Source organism: Rhea pennata, chromosome 3 (assembly GCF_028389875.1).
Source record: "Rhea pennata isolate bPtePen1 chromosome 3, bPtePen1.pri, whole genome shotgun sequence".
Classification (NCBI taxonomy): domain Eukaryota; kingdom Metazoa; phylum Chordata; class Aves; order Rheiformes; family Rheidae; genus Rhea; species Rhea pennata.
In genome coordinates, this window is record NC_084665.1 from 63,084,501 (window position 1) to 63,107,605 (window position 23,105).

At 34.4% G+C, this 23,105-nt stretch overlaps 1 protein-coding gene across 3 annotated transcripts in view; it reads right to left on the reverse strand.

Annotated features, from left to right (window-relative positions):
- Window positions 1-9,631: 9,631 nt before the first annotated feature.
- VTA1 (vesicle trafficking 1) overlaps window positions 9,632-23,105 on the reverse strand; it is a 44,397-nt gene continuing 30,923 nt past the window's right edge. For all 3 annotated transcript variants that reach the window (XM_062572459.1, XM_062572460.1, XM_062572461.1), the window contains 3 exons: window positions 20,514-20,684; window positions 18,789-18,869; window positions 9,632-12,390 (listed from right to left, as the gene is read on the reverse strand). In XM_062572459.1, the coding sequence (XP_062428443.1) occupies window positions 12,245-12,390; window positions 18,789-18,869; window positions 20,514-20,684 (398 nt within the window). In that variant the 3' untranslated portion in view covers window positions 9,632-12,244. The remainder of the gene's footprint in view (window positions 12,391-18,788; window positions 18,870-20,513; window positions 20,685-23,105) is intronic.

The window sequence follows — 23,105 nt, forward strand, 5'->3', positions numbered from 1 at the left end:
CGTATTAGGTATCCTGTCCTTCAGTAATAGGAAAAAGATACCATCATCAAATGCTTCAAAAATTTCAGACTAATAGGAGGAGAGAATATTCAGAAAACTGCAGCTACAACCACCTGTTGCACCTTCATTGCTCTGGGCTTGTGTATTCAATGTTTGATGTGTTAGCTCCATGGATTGACTCCCAGGAAGGTGAAGAGGCCCCACTCTGTGGCCAGGCAGAGGACTAACCAGGACTAACTAGTACTGACCAGTGCTTAAAGACTGAGAAATCTGAACCAATGAACACGGAAGTCATTGATACGCTTGCTTCACTTAAACTGAACACATTAATGTTTTTAAGGTTCAAGATCAGCCCATAACCACTCATTTTTAATGACAAGAAATAATGGTTGTACATCCTCCTTTTTTCCAAGCTATATTCTGAACCCGATTCTATTAGCAACTCTAATGAGGTAATCAATTCCCATGTCAATGAGTTTTCACGGAATGAGTTCTAGAATAGAAACAAGAAGGAGGAGGAGGAGCTCCAATATGGTGAAAGAATGAACTGTGTTTAGTAATTTTGAGCATATTTGAGATTAACGAGCTGTCAAACACTGGAGATAACGGTATCTAAAAGGATGTTAGGTCAAAGAGGTCAGTCATAGCACAGAGGATGAATGTTTTGGATTACATCCTACAGAAAGAACTCAAAACACTTCCTTTATAGCTAGAATAGGTAATATTAAAGTTAATAATGATACCTCCATGGAGGTTCCTAAATAGATTCTGCAGAAAGTTGCCTTTTTGGACTTTGAGAGACCAAGGGCAAGGTAGCATAGTACATCGTTTTAGAAGTGAAGGGAGAACACCTACGGTAAATTAGCTATCCTTGTCAAGACGACAACCTCACTGTACAGGTGCCAAGTAGATTTTCCTCCAAAGGACGATTTCCTCATTGCAGGCTAAATTTTCTTCAGGAATCAAGAAAAACACAGTGGACATTAATGCATAGGCTCTGGTATCCTCCTGGGAGGCTCACAGAGTCATGCGTGACAATTGCTTTGTACTACTTGGGTATCAAAGATCCTGGAAGGTATTATTTAACAATCTTGCAAATGTCAAATGGATAAGCAGTTGACTGTCCTCTATTTATAAACAAAGCCCCTCAGTTCTTGTTTGCCACTCTTTAAGGCTGCAATAGACTGCTGTGGTAGGCTGGTAGGCCATATGAACAAAATGAGCGGCTTCTACAGCATTTAGTACTAGATGTTTGAGCACAGTGTAAAGTATTTCGAGATTGCCCACTAAGTGCCAGCAGCAAGGCCTTTGTTTTGGACGACGACAGAGGAATCTACCAAGATGTGGACTGATTTAACAGATTTCCTTTGCAGAAGTAGTTCTGTCAGTTGCATGCCAAAAATCAAGAAACTACTAACATCAGCTAACATCTCACATAATTGAGAACTAAAAAGATAAGAAAGATGACTGAAGAAAAATCAAGAAATACAATCACTGAAAGAGAATGTATATAGAAACACTGAATGAACTCATCTTGTTCAGTTGAAGACTGGTGCTGTGTGACCCATGGGAAAAAAACAAAGTGTTTTTTTATTGAGAGTCATCCTGAAGATAGGCACAATGTACAGATGTTTGTGTCTACAGTGACTGGAAAGACTCATCAAAGCAGTCAAAGGAGGTCAGATGACCCCCAAGCAGGTGAACTGTGACAAAGGACAAACTTGTAGAATTAGGACCTACATCTCAGTAGAGTGTGATCTTGATAGATGTTTTCACTGTCAAAGAAACTGTCTTTGCAGTTTCTGGAAATACACTGGAAGGATATCTAGGACAATCCATTATGCTTAGTTTCAAAGAGCTCAGTGATTTGAGCAAATATACATGGATCAATAAACTTGATATAGAGGGAATCTTTTAAAACAGGTTACTTACCACAAATGCACCTGGAGCGCACTGACTATTATAGTTATTATGAGATGTTCCTGGAAAAAAAAAAAAAAAAAAAAAAAAAAAGAACTTTCTCCTTTTACACTGTTTATATCTCACTACAACTTCAGCAGGGAGGGCTGTCATCTACTCAGAGAAATTTATTGTCTAAAGCTGTACAGTAAAGGGAAAAACACTTCAATGGTGTTCACAATGCTCTCTTCAAAAGAAAGCTGAACATTAAAGAGCAATTCTGATTTAGGTATGTGGAGAGTGAACAAAAAATAGAAGTTGCTTTCTTTTTTGAGCACCTACAAAGTATATGGCAGGGCCTGTACTGTAGGACTTGTGCATGTTCCAGTAGATGTTTTTGAGAATGAAAATTACCTAGGTAATAGGAGCTCTGCTTAAATATCCCCAAACAATAAAATATACATGTAGAGTCCTCAGAACACTACTGCCCAAAGGCGTTCTGCAAGTCTGGTGGAATTAGATTCAAGAAGATTTATCATTCAAATAAATCAATTTATCATCAAATAAAACCTCAGCATTTCACAAGAGAAAATATAAATGGAAAGGGTCTGAAGATTTCTGTCCCAAAATTAATCAGTCTACAAATTATGAGTTTAGAAACTGCACAGTGGGAAAAATAGCAATATATCAGATCTGGCTCCACTGTTATTGTTCTAGCATCAAGGAATGTGCATCTTGTTTAAGCTTTCCACTTCCATGCAGCAAACGCTTATGCACAGAAGTACTCTTACTGGTTCAATAGGACCATTCACATTGGTCCTATTTACTCGGGCAAGTAAGTGTTTGTACGATAAAGGCCAGATATGTGTAAAGCTTCTGTTATCAAAGGGCTGCAGAGCTAAAGTGTAGCGATCATGAGCTGTATGCTTGTTTTACAAATACAGATTTAATATCTACACTGAATGTTCCCAGGACTGTGGTTACTCAATTCACCCAGGAATGAGGGACTTGATTGTCTTCAGCATCCAAGAAATACTTGCCATTTTTCACAACAATTTACACGGTTTTCAGAATGAATCAGGTTCTGCAAAGCTGTCTTTCTGAGTGCCACCACACCCTGGAAAGATGCTACACATCTATATCTTTGATAAAATTTTCATGTAGCAAATTTAAAAGGTGTCTATCTTCTGAAACATTCTGAAAGGAAATACCCAGTATTACTGGGTGTTTTTCCATAGTCAGAAGTAAATGTACATTAGTTACTGAACTCATAGGATGCACAAAATCTTTTCTATCTGCCCCATACTCACTACAAGTCACAAAATGCTTCTAATACACCACAGCAACCATTAACCGAATCAAGACAAAAATGATGCAATATTGGAAGACACTGGGAGAAATGAGGTCATCACAGTATCTCAGATCCTGCAATATATTTATTTTTAAAAGTAGCATTTCCAGGTATTTCAGGAGGTGGATCATCACTCAATGTCAAGCAAAAGTCAGAAAAACCTTCCCCAGACCTCAGAGACAACAAACTAAAATTTTAGCTCGCTCCATAACCACTTCAGTCTTGTAATAGAATCGTAAGTATATCAAGGGGCTTTAAAATACGTTAATGCTCTGTCCCTACTGCCCTAAGAAAGCCATTCTGTAATGACTCAACCTACTTTCAATAGCTTCTCCATCATCTCGGTCATCTCAGGAGCATTTCTTTGCATCTCTTACTGTTTAGTAACTTTCATCAACAATGACCAGAACCAAAGCCAGTATTTTAAAAGACAGCTTACTTACCAATCTGTAATGAAACATTTTGTCCAATGCATACTAAATTTGCATTAACCTATTGAATTACATGAGGATGATCAGGATGATTTCAATTTCTAGCATCTTAGGTGTTTTTTTAAAAAAATCTGTTTCTAGAACACAAATAAGTGACTTTCTATTTTGCACTATTCAATTTCACTCTAGTCTTCTACTTCAACATCACAGAGTTCTTCCTAATTCTCTGCAGTACTTACAATACCTCCCCAAATGCATCTCTCACACAAATTGTGTGTCTCACTTAGATAGTGCCCTCAGTCTAGGTCACTGACATATGAAACAGGACCTGTCCCAAGGCTAATCTCTCTCCATCTCCATCCAGAAATCACTCAGAATTTACTGCAGTCTTTCCACCTGCTATCATTCATCTTTTGATTCTCATGTTAATCTTACTATTTCCACCTATTTTTAGAGCCCTACCTCAATCACTACTTCAATTTAAATAAATTCATTGCATTCATTTTCTAAAAACTTAATTGTTAAAAAAAAAAAAAAAAAAAAAAGTGTCCCAAGGGGAGAGGCTAGAAGAAAACACACTATGTTACAATACATATTCATATTATACACATTCGAATTTCAAGGATTAATTACCCTTGGTTAGTCTTTTGTCCAGAATCCGATGCAAAATTTTGCTTAATCCGGTGGTTAAACTGATAGGTCTGAAGTTGGTCACGAAATTGTTTTTCTTTTTAAATAACATGTCCTTTATTTGTGGTTCTTCAGCTGTAAAATGCTAACTCTGAATTTATATATTAATTAAAAATCCATATTACTAGATTTATACTTCAGTAATCTAGGATGGAGATCTTCTGATAAACCAAAAATTTTAAAATTTGCTTCTGCATCAGATGCTGGAGTTTCTATTACTCTGCATTCATTTTATTGGGTAACTAATCATTACTCTCATGCACTTCATCTTCATGGAAAATGGCAAGATACCAGTTCAATGGCTGGAATATAATGGATCTTTAAGCTACATCCGTTTGTGAGCATAGTAATGCAAAAATGCTTTACATTAAAAACAAACAAACAAAAAAAAAACCAACAAAAAAAAAAAAAAAAAAACCCACACTTTTTTGCAAGATGTAGTTAAAGGAAAAGCAGCTTTGGGCCATTCTTAATTTCTATCAATCCTATCCTCCAAGGCACAGTAACACACAGATATATTTTGGCTGTCTTCTAATTCATGATGTTACATCCAACCTGTGGACTTCCAAGAAGTTTCAAACCCTATCTAGCTTGTCATCATTCTTCCTTAGCTTTCAGTGTTCTACTGAAACCTCAAATTCGAGTTCAAACTACACTTGTTCCATTCTATATACTTTCATTCTTCCTCTTCCACTACTACATTAAGTTTTATATTTATTATCCCATTTCCCAGCATGGTTACTTATTATCCTTTGCTCTATTTCTCTTACATGACTAGTCTTACTTGATTTCATAACTTCTTCTCTACAAAACTACATAAACCTCCTTCTTCGTTATTTCCCTTGATCCTCCTATTCTGTATCAACTACTACAACTGCTGCCTGCGAGTTATAGCAATGTACATTGTCCCTATATCTCAGCGCTCCTTATTTCTGCCCACTGTTCCCTATACCATTTTACTGAGCTTTGTTCCATTTTTTCCATTCTCATTAGATATTAATGCTCTCTCCAGTTCTCCCAAAACTCTTCTATATAATTATTTTCATTAATTCTTGGGAAGCTGTCACCATAATCAACCTCTGTCTTTACTTCATTTACCAGCACTTTTTGGTTTTGTCATGTAATTTAATTTTTTCTATATTTTATAAAGTACCACATATGTTTATGGCAGTATTCAAATAATTTTCATAGTTACTTTACATCAAAGGTGCATGTCTATATTAAAGGCAGTAAAAAAAAACCTGGCAATTTCCAGTATTTGAATTTTTACAACTATTTGCATCATAAAGTTTCACAAATATTTTGAGATTAAACTACTTTCTTTTCATAATCTCTGCCAAATCACAAGGTAATAAAATTAGGTTCAAACTTCTTTGATTAAAAAGTAATTAAGCCCTCAAAATTGTAACACCATGTAGTATGTACTCAGAAGAATGGAACTTTACAGAAAGACAACAGGTGAAGTGAAGATGTGTTTGGAATACAGGTATCTATAGAAGTAAAGTCTGCATTAGCAAAACACACAGTAACAATATCCAGTAGTGTCCTTCTGTGGTCTCAGATTTTAATTCAATTCAAGCATTTACTCTACCAGATTAATATTAAAACCCACTGAAATCGCCAAATAATATAGCAAAATATAATTTTAATATGCTCTATCCTAATACTTACTCTTTTATTTTCAAACTTCTAGTCAAGATCAAAATGCAAGTAAAAAATCCTGATCATATTACAAACTGTTAAATCTAAAGAAGCCCATTTTACAAATGGGTTAACTGAGACAAAGAGAAGTAGATGATTTCACCAATCCAACAAATCACTGTCAGAATTTGCAACCTTAAGTTCTTATACCTTTATGAAGACTGGTACATCTACTGTTCTACAGTTTCTTTAGTGAGGCTCATATTTAATCAGCTAACAGAAGCTGTAATTTCTGTGAAGAATCAAATCCAATTCCAAGGAAGGTAAGACACTTACAAAAGCTATTAATATGAAAAAAAAAAAAAATGACAGCTCATAGAAATGAGCCATCCTCTCTCCTCAAATAAAAGTTGTCTGATTATGTAAAGGTTAGGTGTTAGTTTTTACACTTTATTCAAATTAAACCCTATCAACCATGCTATACTTATCAGCTCTTCTTGTAATGGTGTCTTTTGGTAAAACATGTCAAACCGCAAGGGAAATAGTTTGGACTCTGGGGGATCTCTGAACTGGCTTTTTAAAAAAATTAACTATTGCATGCAAATCTTGCCAAGGATTAAGAGAAAAATCAGAAAACATGGATCTTTGCATTGCTACTGGCAACCTTCCAGTTGAGCTAACTGTTTACAGTTTATCAAGATACCACTACGCTTAACCATAATTTAAGTGTATATTTCCTTAGAATTCACAATCTCTTACTATATTCTATTTCAAAAGATATGACTATGTTCCAACAAACATTGCCCTCATCACTGAAATATGATACCAGACTGTTCGAGCAGATTACAGAAGACACTTTCACAAAAAATTCAGACAATATTTCAAGTTTCCTACATGTTTATTTTTTGTTTTTCAAGTTTAGTTGGTCTCGAAACTTCAAGAGTTAGGTATGGGCACTGATTGGCGATATGACTCTAAGTGTAGTTCGGTTCCACACATCGTCCTGCAAATATTGTAGCCATATTGCTGCCAAGGAGCCTTTGAAGCTCAGGAGGGAAGTGAAATCTCTACATTTGCTCTGTAGTCCACATTTGGTAAAACTGAGACTTGTTAATCTTCCTAAATTACCTGAGAAGGTCTAAACATGTAGGCTATTACTCATCCTTGGCACTGTATTAAATCACAACAATCTCCCCTCTAGCTATGGGAAAACCACAAAGCAAATACAGACAGGGAAGAAACAGAGGCAAATCAAAACAAGAGGAAAGGACAAAATTAGGAGTTAGCCTTTTAAGGACAAACTATACATCATGCAGTTATTTATGCAGTTTCATAATATGTTTTCCATGAAGAGCTCTCCCCTACCATCATTTTTAATTATCTAATAAATTTGACTTTTTTTTTTTTTTTTTTTTTAAAGGAGTACATTAATTCCAAGGATAAGGAGATATGCTCTTCTCCATTATCAGAATGTTGTCAACTTTTATTTTTCCTTCCCCTTTAGAGCTACATTTAAATACTCTGCTTTCATCACTTCAACTAGCTTAAGTTTCCCCTGTACTGTAACTTATATTTTTTTCTACAGTTTGTAGCAAAAAATTTTTCACATTCTAGCTCCTCCTCACTTTAGATACTTTAACTATCTTCCTATAATCTTTTGCCTGAAGATCAAGCTCCTTCTACATCCCTTTCAAGGTGCTAAAGAGAGCCTTTCCTAGCAAACAGCTCTCAGGGTTCCAGGTGGGAGTCACAATATTCTTCCATATTCTTCCATATTCTTCTGCAGTCATTTTTGTGCCCTCTCCCATTTTGAGGAGAGTGAAAATTTCCCCTTCTGGCCTATGCCTTTACTTTCTCTTTCAAATTTGTTTTTGATGTTCTTATTCACAAAGTTCTTATTTTGAGATAATTTAGGGCATTACATTCAGAACCATCTCTACGATCAGACTGTAAATTTCTTATGTAGAGGAAAAGTTTCAATATCCTTGTAACTCAAAAAGAGTTTGGCTGATAACATGGCAGTAACTTCTTTCTTGCTGACAGAGAAATGTTGGATGCAAATTCATACCATCTTCGGTTCTTCTGTGAATATACTTGTGCACTGAAAGTTGGCAATACAGTAAGAAAGAAGAGACACATTGCTGTTTCGCCTACCAAACTTGGTTAAAATTCTAAAGTGTAAAGAACATAGAAATTCTGAGGTAATTGCAAAAAATAATGGTGCCAACATCAGGATGCACCACCAGTGGTTTAAAAACTTAGCATAACATTTTAGGTCTTCCAAAATCCAGATATCCAAGCTCAGGCTCTGATTCCATATATTGCAGAACAAATAATATTTTAAAAAGAAGAAAGAATCATTTTATACATGAGGGTGCCTTGCAATCTCAGTCAGAAAATTACACAACAGAAACTATCTTTGAACTTTTGCAAATCTAAAACTTCTAAATTTATGTGCTCTCTCTCCCCTTTTTTCTTTTCTTTTTTTCCTTTTTTTTTTTTTTTTTTTTAAATCAAGCTTCTGTTTTACTGTTGACACGAAAAAAAGAGAAAAGCAAACTTATTTGGAATACTACACAATTAAAAGCTAACCTTTGGCACTAAATTAGCTCATTAAATATTTAGCATTAAACTCAACATTTGTGAAGTGTCTATATATTCCCTTCTGACATTTTTCCAATACCTGTAAACAACGTACTAACTATATTTTTTGGACGGCATTCTTATGGCTCACCACTGAATTTACCCCTCCCCTCTTGCCCCTTCCCCCCAAATCCTACCTCACACAGTAAGTTTCTTTATTGTTAATGTCTAATAGATAATATAGGATCATGTACTACACTTACAATCACATCTTGGAATATGATCATACTTAAGTCTGTGCCTTTGAAACTTCACCTACAACGGGCAATCGTTAAAAATTCCCCCTGAAATGACTGGAACAATTCTAAAGCAACATCTCCAGTACTAGTAAATTAGAACACTTTGAAAAAAAATCTCCATTTCATCTGGAAGTTGCAAGATACCTTCCAAAACATTTTATAAGCATTATATTATGGAACTTTCCCTGCTGTTAGGTGGAAGTATAGAGAACTAAAAATATTAAAGAATACCAAAAACCTTATAAACAACATATATTGAACAGATTTACAAAAATATCTTCCATAAATAGCAAAATTGAACATGGAATATCTAACAAACCTTCCTTTCTTCTTTTTTAAACACTGAACTAAATTAATAACTCATGAATGAAAAAGAGAAAGGCCAATAAAATGTAAGTGGAAAAGAGTTAACTGATGAGTGCAACAAGAAATGGAAGTTCCCACTGTAACCATACGTGTTGGGAATTGATTTAAGAGGGAGCTATAGGTGGACACTTTATCCTTCAGAGAGGCTGTAAAATCAAACAGTCAGCACTTAAAGCTCACACAGTATTTAGCATGGGGTCTGGCACAAATTCCAATTTTGAATATTTACAAGCTATTCATCTACATTCTCCTGACTGTTCTGCAACATTGGCTTGAACTTTTGGGCTGACACACTTAAGCTGTCCCAAACATGGCTGTACTTAATGGATTTTGAAATGTTTTGCTATTCACGATTTGCTTCAGGCACCAGCTTAGATGATAAATGTTCAAAAGGAAAGTGTTTATTCACAGAGCACATTACTATAAACCCTGGGTCTTTTCTCAAAGTTGAATCAACTGCAACAAATAAACTATGTAACCCAGAACTCTAAGCAAAGTCAGAACGGCACAAACTTTCAGCATCCACAGAAAACCTAAGGAATTACGTTGCATCAAATATCAGCAGCTTAAATAGCTGGCTTTAAACATGGTATTGTGAACTGCTTTACAAAACTACTAATTAAAGAATATGATCAGGAAAAAGTAATTTTAAGTAAAATAAAATTCTTCAATATGCTAATTCAGATACTGTGGTATGGAGGTTAGCATTAAGGTATCTTTAATTCTCCAGAATTCGTAAGAATTTTATATAGCAAATTCTCCTCCCAAAATTCATTTTTTAACAAAGAACATCCAGATGGCTTATCCATGGAGAATTGTCATCTCCACTCCATTTAGTGACAGTTTTATTTTTTCTAGATACAGGAAAGTTACAAATTTGTAAGTGTTCACTTGTTTATGGCTTTTTCACTGATGATCCTCTGGTTTTCCAAAGGTCCAACATAAACATGATCAACAGACAATCTGTTATGCTTTTTAAGAAATACTTGCAACCTTCTTAGTTATTTATCACATCATTTTATCACTAAGAAAAAAATCAGTTGTAATTGAAAAGCTTCCAATTAACATGGTGTTACAACACATCTTGCTTATTTTTTGTGTAATACAAAAGCCTATAAGTTCTTTTAATTATTTTTTAAATAGAAACAAGGAAACTGATCTTCTTCCTTCAGATGTTGGGGACTGAAATCAATGTTTATAAATAGCTGTATGATCAAATGAAAGGCAGTCATGATTGTTACAGTAATGCAATATATATTTCTACATGGATGAAAGTCCCCCATCCTCCTCTTACATGAAGAGCAGCTCTTCAAATCACCGCATAAACCCACAACAGCATAAATCGAAGCATTTACAGTATTTCAGTTTGATACTGAAGCTAACTGAAGGATTTAACTTGCATGAAGCACTGTACCAAACACAGGCTCACTGCCCAGGTTTATAGGGCATTACTGTCCAAAGCATTTAAAATTCTTAACTTCCCAAACCAATGCAATTCTAATCCAAATTATTATCCAAGTTAGCATACCATCCCACAGCATATAACAAAAAAAATACTAGACCTGTTTTATCTATTAAATCTTGCTCAGCTAAATGCTTTAGAATACATTAATAAATTTCAGACTACCCTTTTCAAACTTCTTGTTATATAGATTCTGCCTTCTTAACAGGATATGACTAGTTAAATTTAATGCATCCTTATGTTTGTTTGGTTTTCTTTCCCTCCTCTTTTTGCTTTAAATATCAGCTCTATTTTAGACTCTGGAAAACAGTGCAGCTATAAAGGATACATACACCTCATTAGGCAACTTGGAAAGAAAAACATACCAGATAATCAACATTAAAATATATTACATAAATCAGAAATGCTTTGGGGGTGTACTCATTAGTTCATACTAGTTAAAAGACTATTTATTAAAAAAACAGCATTGATGGATTTTTAACAATCAAGAGCTCTATAATTGCAAGGACAGACCTTATAAAGACCTGAAATTCAAATTCCAAGACATTTTAATTAATTCTGTAGTCCACAAAGTCTCCACAACAAAGCAGACAGAAGAATACTAGCTGGAAATATCACACTCTATGACACTAATACCAGAGACTGACTGCAATAATTGTTGTAAAACTGGTCTATGATTCAGCCTACTAAAGAGATGGAACAGCTATGAAGTAAATCTCCCTTAAAGTTCATGTTTTTTAGAATCTCTGTGTTCTAGTTTCAGGCTCATCTCTGATTAATATTAGTACTTTCTCTTAACTACTCATACATACACAAAATTAAGTGTTCATGCAAAAGGAGAAAGAACCAATATCAAGACCACATACTGCAGCCCATAAAGCTGTGGGGGATAGAATCAGAATACCATCAAAATGACTGTCTGAAGTATCAAGAGATGGTTTTCCAGCATATTTTAAAACAAAATACAAATACCCTCACAAAGTCTTCCTCAACTTTGGCTTGGATCTCAGATGATACTAAAATTATTTACATACTGAAAGAAATCCTTCCCATTGTGGATCTCTCAGCCCTCTCACAAGCTCTCAATTCAGAAGAAAAGTCCTAATCTTAGTTACCATTATAAAGTTATCATACTTATTAAATATTTGTTTGAAAACCAGACTGAGAATTTTAACAGAACACTCATCTGTTCATGGTTTTACAGATTCAGCATCTTCCCCCATCAGTAGTCTAAATACTGCAACATGAATTCCAACTCTTGAGCAGCACTTGCAGTACCTTCTTCCATATTTTGCATATAACAATCCACTGCATCCACTTATTTCTAGCTCCACTGAGTAGAAAATGAAAAATGTTTGAGATACCTACTGTACCATTAATTGGCAATCTGACATTGAAACAGTGATTTCACTGTCATGGGCAACAGGATTGAGAACTTTCATATAACTCCATTCCCCCAACAGGTACAATAATAAACTGTTAGTTTTTTAGGCAAACGATGTGAATCTGTTGGACAAAGGCTTCATTCTCTGCCTGTAATCAGTAACTTGAGGGCCTTCTGTAGATTCTGAACAGCAGTGCTCACATCTTCATATTGCAAAGCACTGCCAGCATATTTGCAATACTTTTGAGCTCTGGCAAAGTCCTCTGGAGTCAAACGGACTTCCCCTGCAAAAAAATTATTACAAAGTTATAATAAAGGAAATATGACTGAGTTTTCATCTCAGATTATTCCTATGTTTTTTACTTGTATGTGCAGTAGTATTACAAAGACCAGGCTATGTTGTTTCTTCTGTTAATTCTTCTTTCCATTCATATAATGCTCAACTTCTTTGCTGCTGCCATTTGAAAAATATAAGAGAACCTTTCAAAGCACTCGTATTTATATGACACAGTGCCTTTCATGAGTAAGTCAATACCTTTGAGAAAGAGCTGCTCTTCATCTAAGACAGCAAAGGAGAGCTTTTTAGGCACAGTAAGTTAACTGTTATCATGTTACAACCTGCAAAAAAAAAAGGACAGTGGTTTCTGTGTTGACTGTATAATTACTTTGCTGTCTCCTTCAGGAATAATACACTCGCAGTCAGAACTGTTCCTTCTCAACTGGAATAATTTTTCAAGATGCACAAACATTTCCCACTGAAATATTTTTTACATAATTCTGTTTGATCCAACCAATTTATGCTTCCATTGTTTACACTGAATGACTGGAAAGAACACTAAATGTGCCCATTTTTGTAATACTGCAAAATACTAGCAAGAAAGATTCTTATAAAGTATAAAACAATTAACTGTCATTTATTAATCAGCACTTTCTTTAGAGAGATTCAAACATTCGTAAATCTCTAGTGCTCACACACATGCATTCAGCTTTCTAAAAGGCCATTAGGGACCTAGGCCTAAAGTGGCAGAACATTTGGTATGAAAACAGCATCCCTGATGTGCGAATAAAATAAAGTATGGTTATGCTAATGTCCCTCCCTCCCCCCACCAATCCTCCAAGATTGAGGGTAATCCTACACCATTCCAAAAACTTATGGACAAATTCTAAAACCTTTACTCATATTTTCTCAGTGCAACTTGTAAAGGACAGCTTCTTATGAATACATTTAAGTAATTATATAATTTATATAATTATAATACATAATACTAAATAAATGCATATTATTTTTAGTAGGTATCCCACAAAGCATTTTATAAGCAATAAACGATTTCATAGATTAAGAAAAAAGGCATTTTTAAACACCACAGATTTTAATATAAAAATCAGTTAAAGAAAAGCTAAGCTATCTCAGCCTAGCTTTCTAACTTCAAGCAAGTATATGAAAATACTTAAATGTATTTTATTTGGTACAATTTTGATTAGTTGGATCATTTTCTTTTAAAATAAAACTCTTGTCAGCAATACTGTGAGAACATTCACAGAAGAATCTCAGGTCTTATCAGAAAACTTCTACTATATCTGCTTTTCCTTTTCCCAATCTTATTATTTAACAACAGTTTTTGAACAAATAGAATGGAAAGCACATGAAACTCAACTGGTTTGCTAGTTTTCAAAACAAACATAAACAGTAATAAGCAGGAGGGTAAGTGCTCTTAAGATTAATTTTATCCATTTCAAAAATACACTCAACTACTTATCTTTATCTTTGAAAAATAAATCTTACCACTAAATAACTGTTGAATAGAGGCCACATGACAATTTAGTGAAATCGTTATCACTGCAGTGTATATTGGTTTACTGCTGAATCTGCAAAGCCACATTAAATCTCTCGAAACACATATACATGAGTAAATATGTGTGAGTGCATGCATAAACACGAGCATACACATGGGTTATTTTGTAACTGAAAGTCAAGGACTAAAAGCAGCTGGGGTCAATTTATGACCACATTACAGAACATATTTAAGAAATTAAAAAGAACAAGTTCCCCTCAAAGTTGCTTTATGTTACGATGCCAAAAGAAACTAGAAAATCATTCTTTAAAAAATGGTCAAGGCATCAGTCCAATATTCAACGAATTTATTGGAAGGAAGCCTACATTCACCAGTCTAATCTTATTTTTACAGTATGATCTCCATTAATGTTTTGCTGGCATAAAGCCTTATTTATTATGAAATCTACTTCAGATGCTATTATGACATAACTTGAGGGGAAAAATGTTAACAATTTCAGATTTATAAACCAAAGTTTACACAGTAAGAGTGTCGATCTTTTGATGTATTAAGTGGCCTCAGCTCCCACTGAAGTTAGCACCTCACAATGGACAAACAGAACAGAAATACAATAGCTGTGTGTTCTTAAGTTTTCAAAATAACACAAAACTTAATGATGATACCTATACTTAAATCAAAGTTATCACCCCAAAAGTTTGCCTATTTAAGTAACTAACTAAACTTGCATATTCTAATGGCTAAGCTCTGCAATACCAAAAATATTGAGATAGAAAAATGTATGCTGTACTTATCCTGAAACAAACCTGCATCTGTGTTAATCCAAAACTAGTAGCACACTGGTTATATTTATTACTGAAATGTGACAGACATGGAATCCATAATGTTAACAAGCATGATTCCTTTAGTTTAAAAGAGAAAAATAGTGAAAACTGAAAGGCAATTGGAATATAGATGCTGAAAATCATGGTGAGAAAGAAAAGCAGCTTCAGAATTAAAATAATTGTACTGATAGCCATTTCTATTTAGATTTTTTTTCCTTTTTATGAAATTGCCCAAATGAAAAGAAGTCAGTTTAAGAATATTTCAATTAAATCAATGAAACATGGCGCATACAGTGATGACAAATAGAATTTTTAACAATGTTAACTACTAAATGTGTTACTTTTTAAAAATACTAAGTGCTACTTTAAATGACTTTTAAAAACAAATGACCTTTTGCTTCATTAAAACACTTAAGATATTCAGAATGTAAATCCTCAAAGATTTCTCCTTAAGATGACAAAAACATATAAAATGCCACATTATTATTTCTACTTTATTCATGGAAAAATCAAACATTATTATACCCACACCTAGAATGAAGAAATGGTTTCTCTATATTATGACACCTGTGGAAGGAAGCATATGGGAGTATATGAAAGTTTTATAAGAGCTCCATGTAACACAGCCATGAATGCCTTTAGTGTTAGCAAAATCTAGGGGTAATAAATTTTTTAAACAAACTATATCAGAGAATTGCGCACACATTGAAGTTGCCACACAGCTCTACATTCTGTTAGTAGAGACATTAACTAACATGGGAAAGACTTTGAATTGTTTAAGTTTTGACACTTTCAAAAGCTAAGCACTGAAACCTATTCGTATAAAACAAGTATTGAATGCTTCACGCTGACTAAAATCAAAGGAATGCTGTTACTTTAACTTAAGTTTTCTTTCAATAATATATTCCACTCTTTCCCACCAAAAGTTATTCTCCCATCATAGCATTAAAAAAATTGCTTCTCCCATGTTGTGGGAAGGAAAGAAAATATATAATTTCTTTTTAAAATATACATTTGATCTTACTACCACAAACAGTCTTACAGGAATATGTGGAATATCCTGTTTGGCTATGTCTATACTAGTACATTAAACAGTGCCAGGGCATGTGCCTCAGCACTGGAACTTGACTGTCTACATAGTCAAACTGCTGGAACAGACTCCAGTATGGTTTTGGCCTATGCTAACTAGCACCTTCCCAAACAATTCCTGGGCACAATTTGTGGTTGGAGCAGGCTAGAAACCATTCCATATTAGCAGCCTTTATGAACTACCTTGTCTAGGAGGTTTAAAAGTTTAATAGTACTGATGTGAGTTGTTCTGTGCCAGTTGCTCTCAGTATCAAATATTTACAAGTATGTTTAAATTTAATAGTATAGATACAGACATTGTGTCTAAATCATGAAGGAAGTGTACTTTGCACTGTGGTAGCTCTACCGATCTACTGGAGAGCAATACTACCCCTTTCTCTCCCAAAGGGAGCTACATATCCATAGGACTGGTGTACACCAAAGTATTAACCTCAATATGCAGCCAGGATCTAGCCAAAATACATACTGGGGCTCACGAACTGGGGAGGGCTGCTGCGTCTCAACAGTTTTACATGTGCATGGTAAAACATGGACATTTCCAAACCTAGTTGGAGCCGAGTACTGGTGGATGTAAAAAGGACTTCTCAACATTAGGCAGATAAGAATGATTTCTGATGTTACTTTTACATCGCTAGCTGAAGGGAGGATGTTTTCGGTAATGGTCAGGCATGTTTGCCTCGGACGGCAGGAATACAGGATGGTCGCATACAAGGACAAACACCTTCCTTCACTCTCAAACTTCTTAATTCTATGCATGTAAACAAAATTGTGTTTTACTATAACTCAGCTAACTAATGTATCTCCCTCATGCCCTCCCAAACTCCTGCACAGTTGAGAGCATTTTTTCTAAAGCTTTCACAACCAGTGTGGCATGGGCCACATTGCCTTCCAGGGGTGCACTTTTGCAAAACATCCTAATGATAGCGTAACACCTTGTAATGCCATTAGAAGAATCAAACTTGTAGTAACATAGCAGACACAGAGGGAAAGAATGCAGGCATGCAAACACTCAGGTTCGATCAAAATAGAGATTCATCACTGTGCTAGTAAAGATCTTAACCTCTTACTTACAAGATATCAGTTATTATGAATTGTCACAAATACAAGGATATCTTATTTCACTCAATTCATTATTATTTATATTTACAAAATTTATTAAATCAGGTTGTTATAGGTAAGTGACTGAAGGGAGCACTGCACTGGTACTAACAAGATACCAAATAACAGAATTTCTAATACTTAATAATTACAGTTTAATTCAAACTTCTAACTTTTTTCACAGCTAAAGTTAAATAATCAAACCAATAGACAAAAACAACTACAAATTTCAGAGTAGTTAGCCAAAAACCTGTTTGGATGATTGTCCAGAGGATCCCAATAAGCTTACTCAATTATAGATATGAAAGCTTTGCTGTCAAAGCAGTAGAAACTGATTTTCCAACTAGCAGTTAACAAGAGCGAGTTCAAGTAATGAATTCAGCCATTTTAGTTAAGGAGTTACCAAAACCCTTACAACAGCTCAAAGAACTCCAGTACTAACACCAAGATTAAACTGTTCAGCTGCAATTCTAGGATACTGCTCTCAATGAGTTAACTATAGGACATATCAGTATGTCAAACAGCAGGATGTGCCTTTTGCTCTTCAACAGAACTTTAAAGGTGAATGTATCTTTATCAAAGGCAAATTCTATTATTTTTCTGTAACCTTTTAAATTACTTTCAAATATAAAGATGGACATATCCTTAACCATTCTTACAGCAAAACACTCAAATCAAGTTGAAACACTGAATTTCAGCTATAGCATTCCTCTCATTAAACAGAAGGCTTTTTCAGTGAAATTAGTATTTTAACATAAACATCCCCTTCAATAACATGATAGGTTAAAACATCTAGCTCAACATTTTTAAGTTATAACATACAAGAATATATCTATCCAAACTCAGTGGTCATAACAGACGAACATTTGACTGTACCTAGTACTGGCACTCAAAACATCCATTAGGAATATTACCATTTTTCCCTGATGAAGATAAATAGTGGGACAGAATATGAATAGGTTTTATACCAAACTCAACATTCAGGTTACATCAATCACAAAAATCTAATTCTTACAAACATATGTAACTTTTTTTTTTTTTTTAATCCCTATTCCATGGACAGGATAACTTGTGGAAAACAGTTAATGATTTGTCCAAATGCACACTGCTGTTCACACTAAAATTTAGGAATATTCCAGCTGTTACAGTCAAGTCACTACTTCTTCACAGAACATGATTTCTTTAAGGTTCGCGTTTGTGTGTGCAGTTCAAAGAATGAGATATATGCAAACAAATATAATATGCTATTAGGTTATTAGTGATTTTAACATCAAAGAAAGAGGCTTTAAATCAAGGCTTTTTTTTTTTAAAGTCTTGATTAAAGAGTACATCAAACTGACTAATTGGTAGCGTTTTATTATATTATTTCACTTAATATACGTACTAGTTATAATCAACATGCACTCCTGGTATAGAACATAACTAGTATGTTGCAACAGAAACTGGAATATCTTTCTTCATTATTTCAAGAAGTGAATAAATAACTTACATACTGATACTCCAGAAGTAATGTTAAGTAAAGGCAATGTGTGAAAAATAGAAATTAGAATAGAGAAACAGAATCAGAAAGGCCATCAGCCATATAAGCTTTTCCGAGTACTTCAAGACCTCATTTGAGAAACAGCGGCATAATAAGTCTAACACAATGCTAACTCATGAGCTCAAAACCAAGTCACTAACCACACACTATAGCAAAGTTTTCAGAAGCTATTAAAAAACTTTTAGCAACAAAACGTTTAGATGATGTCCATTGTTTTTAAAATTTACGAATCAGTAGAATTTTGATAATGGTGACATATTTCTCTAATTTCATAAGTGCTGCAAAACATGAGAGGAGGACAGGGACACAAGATATACACAAAACAAGTGCTACCACTTTACCTGCAGACTGAGCACTGTAAAGGGAAGGATCTAAAAGAGGAATATTCTGTGGAGCAGGCTGAATGGTGTTGCTTGTCACACCTGTAAATCAACAAAAACTGGATTATTTTGACTTACAGACTTTAAAAGTAAGAAAAATTTGAAACAAGTACAAATTTAAGAAACACATCAAGACTAAAACATTTTATAAAGTAGTATTCAAGAACTGACAGACTATCATTTATCATTACAGAAATTCACAGAAATTTGTTTTCAAGTATAGAAAAAATTTAAGAAAACACAGATCCAAAAGACATTGGTTACCCTTGAGTATCGATGAAAACATGCAGAGTAAGAGAAGAAGAAAAGTTCGTTTTTTTTTTAGTCAAACTTTAATTCTGTCTCTTAATATCAGAGGGAGGCTGTACGGTTTTATTTTTAAAGCACCACGCTTGTCATTTCATGCTAGCAAGTAATCTCCTTCCTAATTCCTTCAAAAACAATTAGTGAGAATTAGAAAAACTAGCTGGATTTAAAAGGAAAATTCTTGTATCTACATTCACATTTTAGACATTATTACTTGGCTTTTATCCAGAACTATATATATTTTTGGAGTATATCCAAAACATATTATATTAGCACACAGTTATTTCTAAAAAATCTGCTACATAGTTCCCTGTGTACAAGCGATAAAAATACTTTTCCTAGGATATCCACTATTTCACGGAATGACTGGTGAGGTTAAAACTATGTAACACAAAGAATTCATGCATGCCAGCAAGTTACATATTCTACTTTTCAGATCTGGCAAATATAAAAGCCTAAATATTTACCTAGGCTGAATTTAAAAACCAAAAAATCTGCCCATCTTAAGGGTTTCCCTTTGATTAAGCTGAAAAAAGAACATCCTGAGCTTTTCATAATGTGAAGTATTCTTAAAATGAGAAATTAAAAAAAGCTCCATTTCATATATAAATGCATCTGAAGCAATTAAACACCATCAGGATTAGAAAAAGGACTTTTTGTTTTTCAGTCTTAACTGTAATTAAGGTTAACAGGAGGTAGAATAGGAGACAGAAAAATTACTTGCTCACAAACCATCTAAATACAACTTGCTTTTTTTATACAATGACTGGAAAGAAAAAGAAAGAAAAAACTTATTTTTTAAACTCAATTAAGGTGTAGGAGCCCATATGTTTAGTAAGGATAAAATATCCATTAGCATTATTGCTTGAGGTCAGTTACACTAAAGTACTAGCATGGGAAAAAGAGAATAAACCAAACAAAAGATAGATATGAACAGTGCATCAAGCATGTTTGTTACAGGGTTGTTACAATAGTTTCAATACCATGTTTGATATGTTCCTACATAAAGAATAGTGGTCTATATGTACAAGGGAAACTAAATATAAAATGAAGTAATATAATCTCATCAAGTGATAAATGGTGCTTCATAGCACTGACATTGCAATGTACTCCTCTTTAGAAGAAAAAAAATCCTGTCTGTAGGAAAGCTCGTCTTTAGTTCATATATACATTCTGGTAGTGTTCCAAAACATGAATTACGTATTTAAAAAAACACATAAGAACATACAAAGTATTTCGTATAGTGTTTTTACAGTGTTAATTTTTGAGGTCGCTTCTGCCATAGAACATTTATATTATTTTACTTCACATATAATGGAAAGAAGGGTATCTTTCCGCTCAACAAAGGTATGCACTTTCAGGCTGTGAAAGCAGACATACCTGTGTTATGAGGTACTTCAGCTGGAGTGTTGGCTGGGGCATGGGCACCTGGTGGTATATGTATGCCAGTGTAGTTACTAGCTGGTATGTTGTTTGCTTCATAGGTAGATGATGATGGTTGAGTTGTTCCACTATGGAGAGAAGATGAGCTTGCTTCTTCTTTTTCAGCGTCTGTTAAAATGATACAGAACAGGAATTACTGCAATTCCTTCTTTACAAACATTTGAAAATTTAGGCTTTAAAAAACTCCTTTCTATTTTTTAAAGGAGAAAAGTTGCCACCACTTAAACCACTTTCTCTAGATTTGATCAAGCGAGGAAAAAAAAAGCAATATAACAAAGCAATATAAAAAAGTAATATAACAAAGGATAAATATTGACAAGCTCACACAAAGATCTATTTTGTTAAAATAGAAGGATCATCTCATTACTAGTCTGAACATAAAACAACCTGACTAATTAGTATTATCCCTTATATTTCCAAGTCTACATTAACAGCAGTTGAACAAAATACTACAAATACGCAGCACTCTGTATTTTAATATAAACCTGACCCTGAATAGGGAAAATTGTGTATAGCATATAAAGCACTTAAAAGGAAGAGAGCATCAACCCTTCTACTCTGCATTAATTAATCAAACCACAAAAAAGTAATAAAAAGGACCTTTGAGGAAGTAGAACCAAACAAAAAAATTAACTAAATATTGCTTAGCTGAGCTGTAACTTATTTAGCATAGTTAGCACACTACAAAAATATTAATGTTCAGTATATCCCACAACATGTACAAATAACACCTTTAAGGTTCTAGTCTAGTTTACTCGATATTGCTTTGCAGGCTCAGGAGTAATGGTCCAGTCTTATTATTCTGATGACCAGTTAATTTAGAAATTAATTTCTCCTTCTAAATCTGTGTTAAATCCAAACAAACATGGCTAATTTTAATTTACTATGCACGTATCCATCTGTACCAGTGATGTCAGGTGGAACAAGCACAGTTTGGGGAATAGATTTTGTTAATTGCCAATGTTTGAAAGTGAGCAAAAAAGAACATAGAAGCACAAAACCTATAGGTGTTTAGAGCAGGCAAAAGCAACAACTTTTCTTTATGAAATCTACACTGATCTTCAGCTATTCAAGATTATGTATTACACAAATATCTCTACCGCCTAAAGATAAAACGCTACCATTATAAGTATTAGAAATGTTACCCATTTAACATCTTACACTCTCTTTTGTTTATAAAGTGTTAAAAAGGCAAAGGAACCTACACATAAAAGTTCTATCAGGAGTGTCAAGCACTGCTACTGAAATGGAACAGAAAAACACAGAACATGGTAAAATTTCTGTCTTACTCTTGTAAAAATTACTTTCACTTGCTGCATCCTGTAATTCATTCTAAAGTTTTATTAACCTATTTCTGACATATGCAAGCAGACATCTGGCAGATTTTTGGAAGGCAAAAGCTATCTTAAGGTGCTAGATTTTCTCTTTATGAATTACTGGCAAAAAATATCACATTGTAATATCATCTATCATGGATGGAAGCAAAATTTAAGTGTTAGAACTGGCAAAAAAGGTGAGATTCAAAAGTAAACACCAGATATGCTACTTTTTAAATAATAGTGTAATGATGGGAAAAAGCTGTTGCTAGCATGCTATATGCTTTCAATGTTTTTTTGTGTTCAGGAAACAAACTGTTTTCAAATAACTTCAGAGAATAGAATTAGGTTTAACAAAATCCAAGAGACTTAATTTACATAGGATTAATAAAATAGTAACTGACAGAGCTCACAATGCTTTCTGAAGGTATGCCTGCCCAACTTTATTGCACAATTATCAGTCATTTAAAGCTTGTCCAAACTATAACCATGAGGTTGCACTTTGCATGTTTAATGTCTGACTGAAGCTAGTATTTTGGTAAAAGATGATGTAAAAATGGCTAAGCTACTTTTGAGAGTGAGGGAGTGTGGAAAAAACAAGCTGTCACTGCAGTTAATATCTCAATTAGCAGAAATTACCTGTAAATACTTGCACAGACACAAATCTTTGATGTATTTATTCCTTTATTCAGCTCTCAGGGCCTCCTGATGCTCTAATCTGGCTCTTCAGTTCCATTCTGATTTCTCAGTCTCTATGTCAGGATTTCATATCCTAGACATGAACCCCCGCCCTATACTTGTTCTTGTGCCAGTCTTCACTACCTCCCGATCTTCCTTCCAAGATATTCTCAGATCTGGCTCCAAATTGCCTCACTGGATCAGTTCTCCACAGTCTTCAGTCACTCCTGCCCAAGTGTATGCACTACCTGACTCCAATTTATTCCCACTATCTCTTAGTTTCCTTTTCCAGGCAAGCCTAATTTCAAGGCCAGTTCTTTTCCTCTTCTCCCTCTTGGTTCTCTCTCTCTCTCTCTCTCTCTCTCTCCCCCAGCCTGGGCTTTGTCCATCTGTCAATCTGGAAGCTTCTTTCTCTTTTTATGCCAAGCCAGTCGAAAGCACAAACAAGCTTCCTGCTCTTAATGCCAGCTTCCCATTGACAGCAGCTTAGAGCTGCGACTGCAGTCTAGCCCTTCTGCCTTAGGATGCTCAGTGT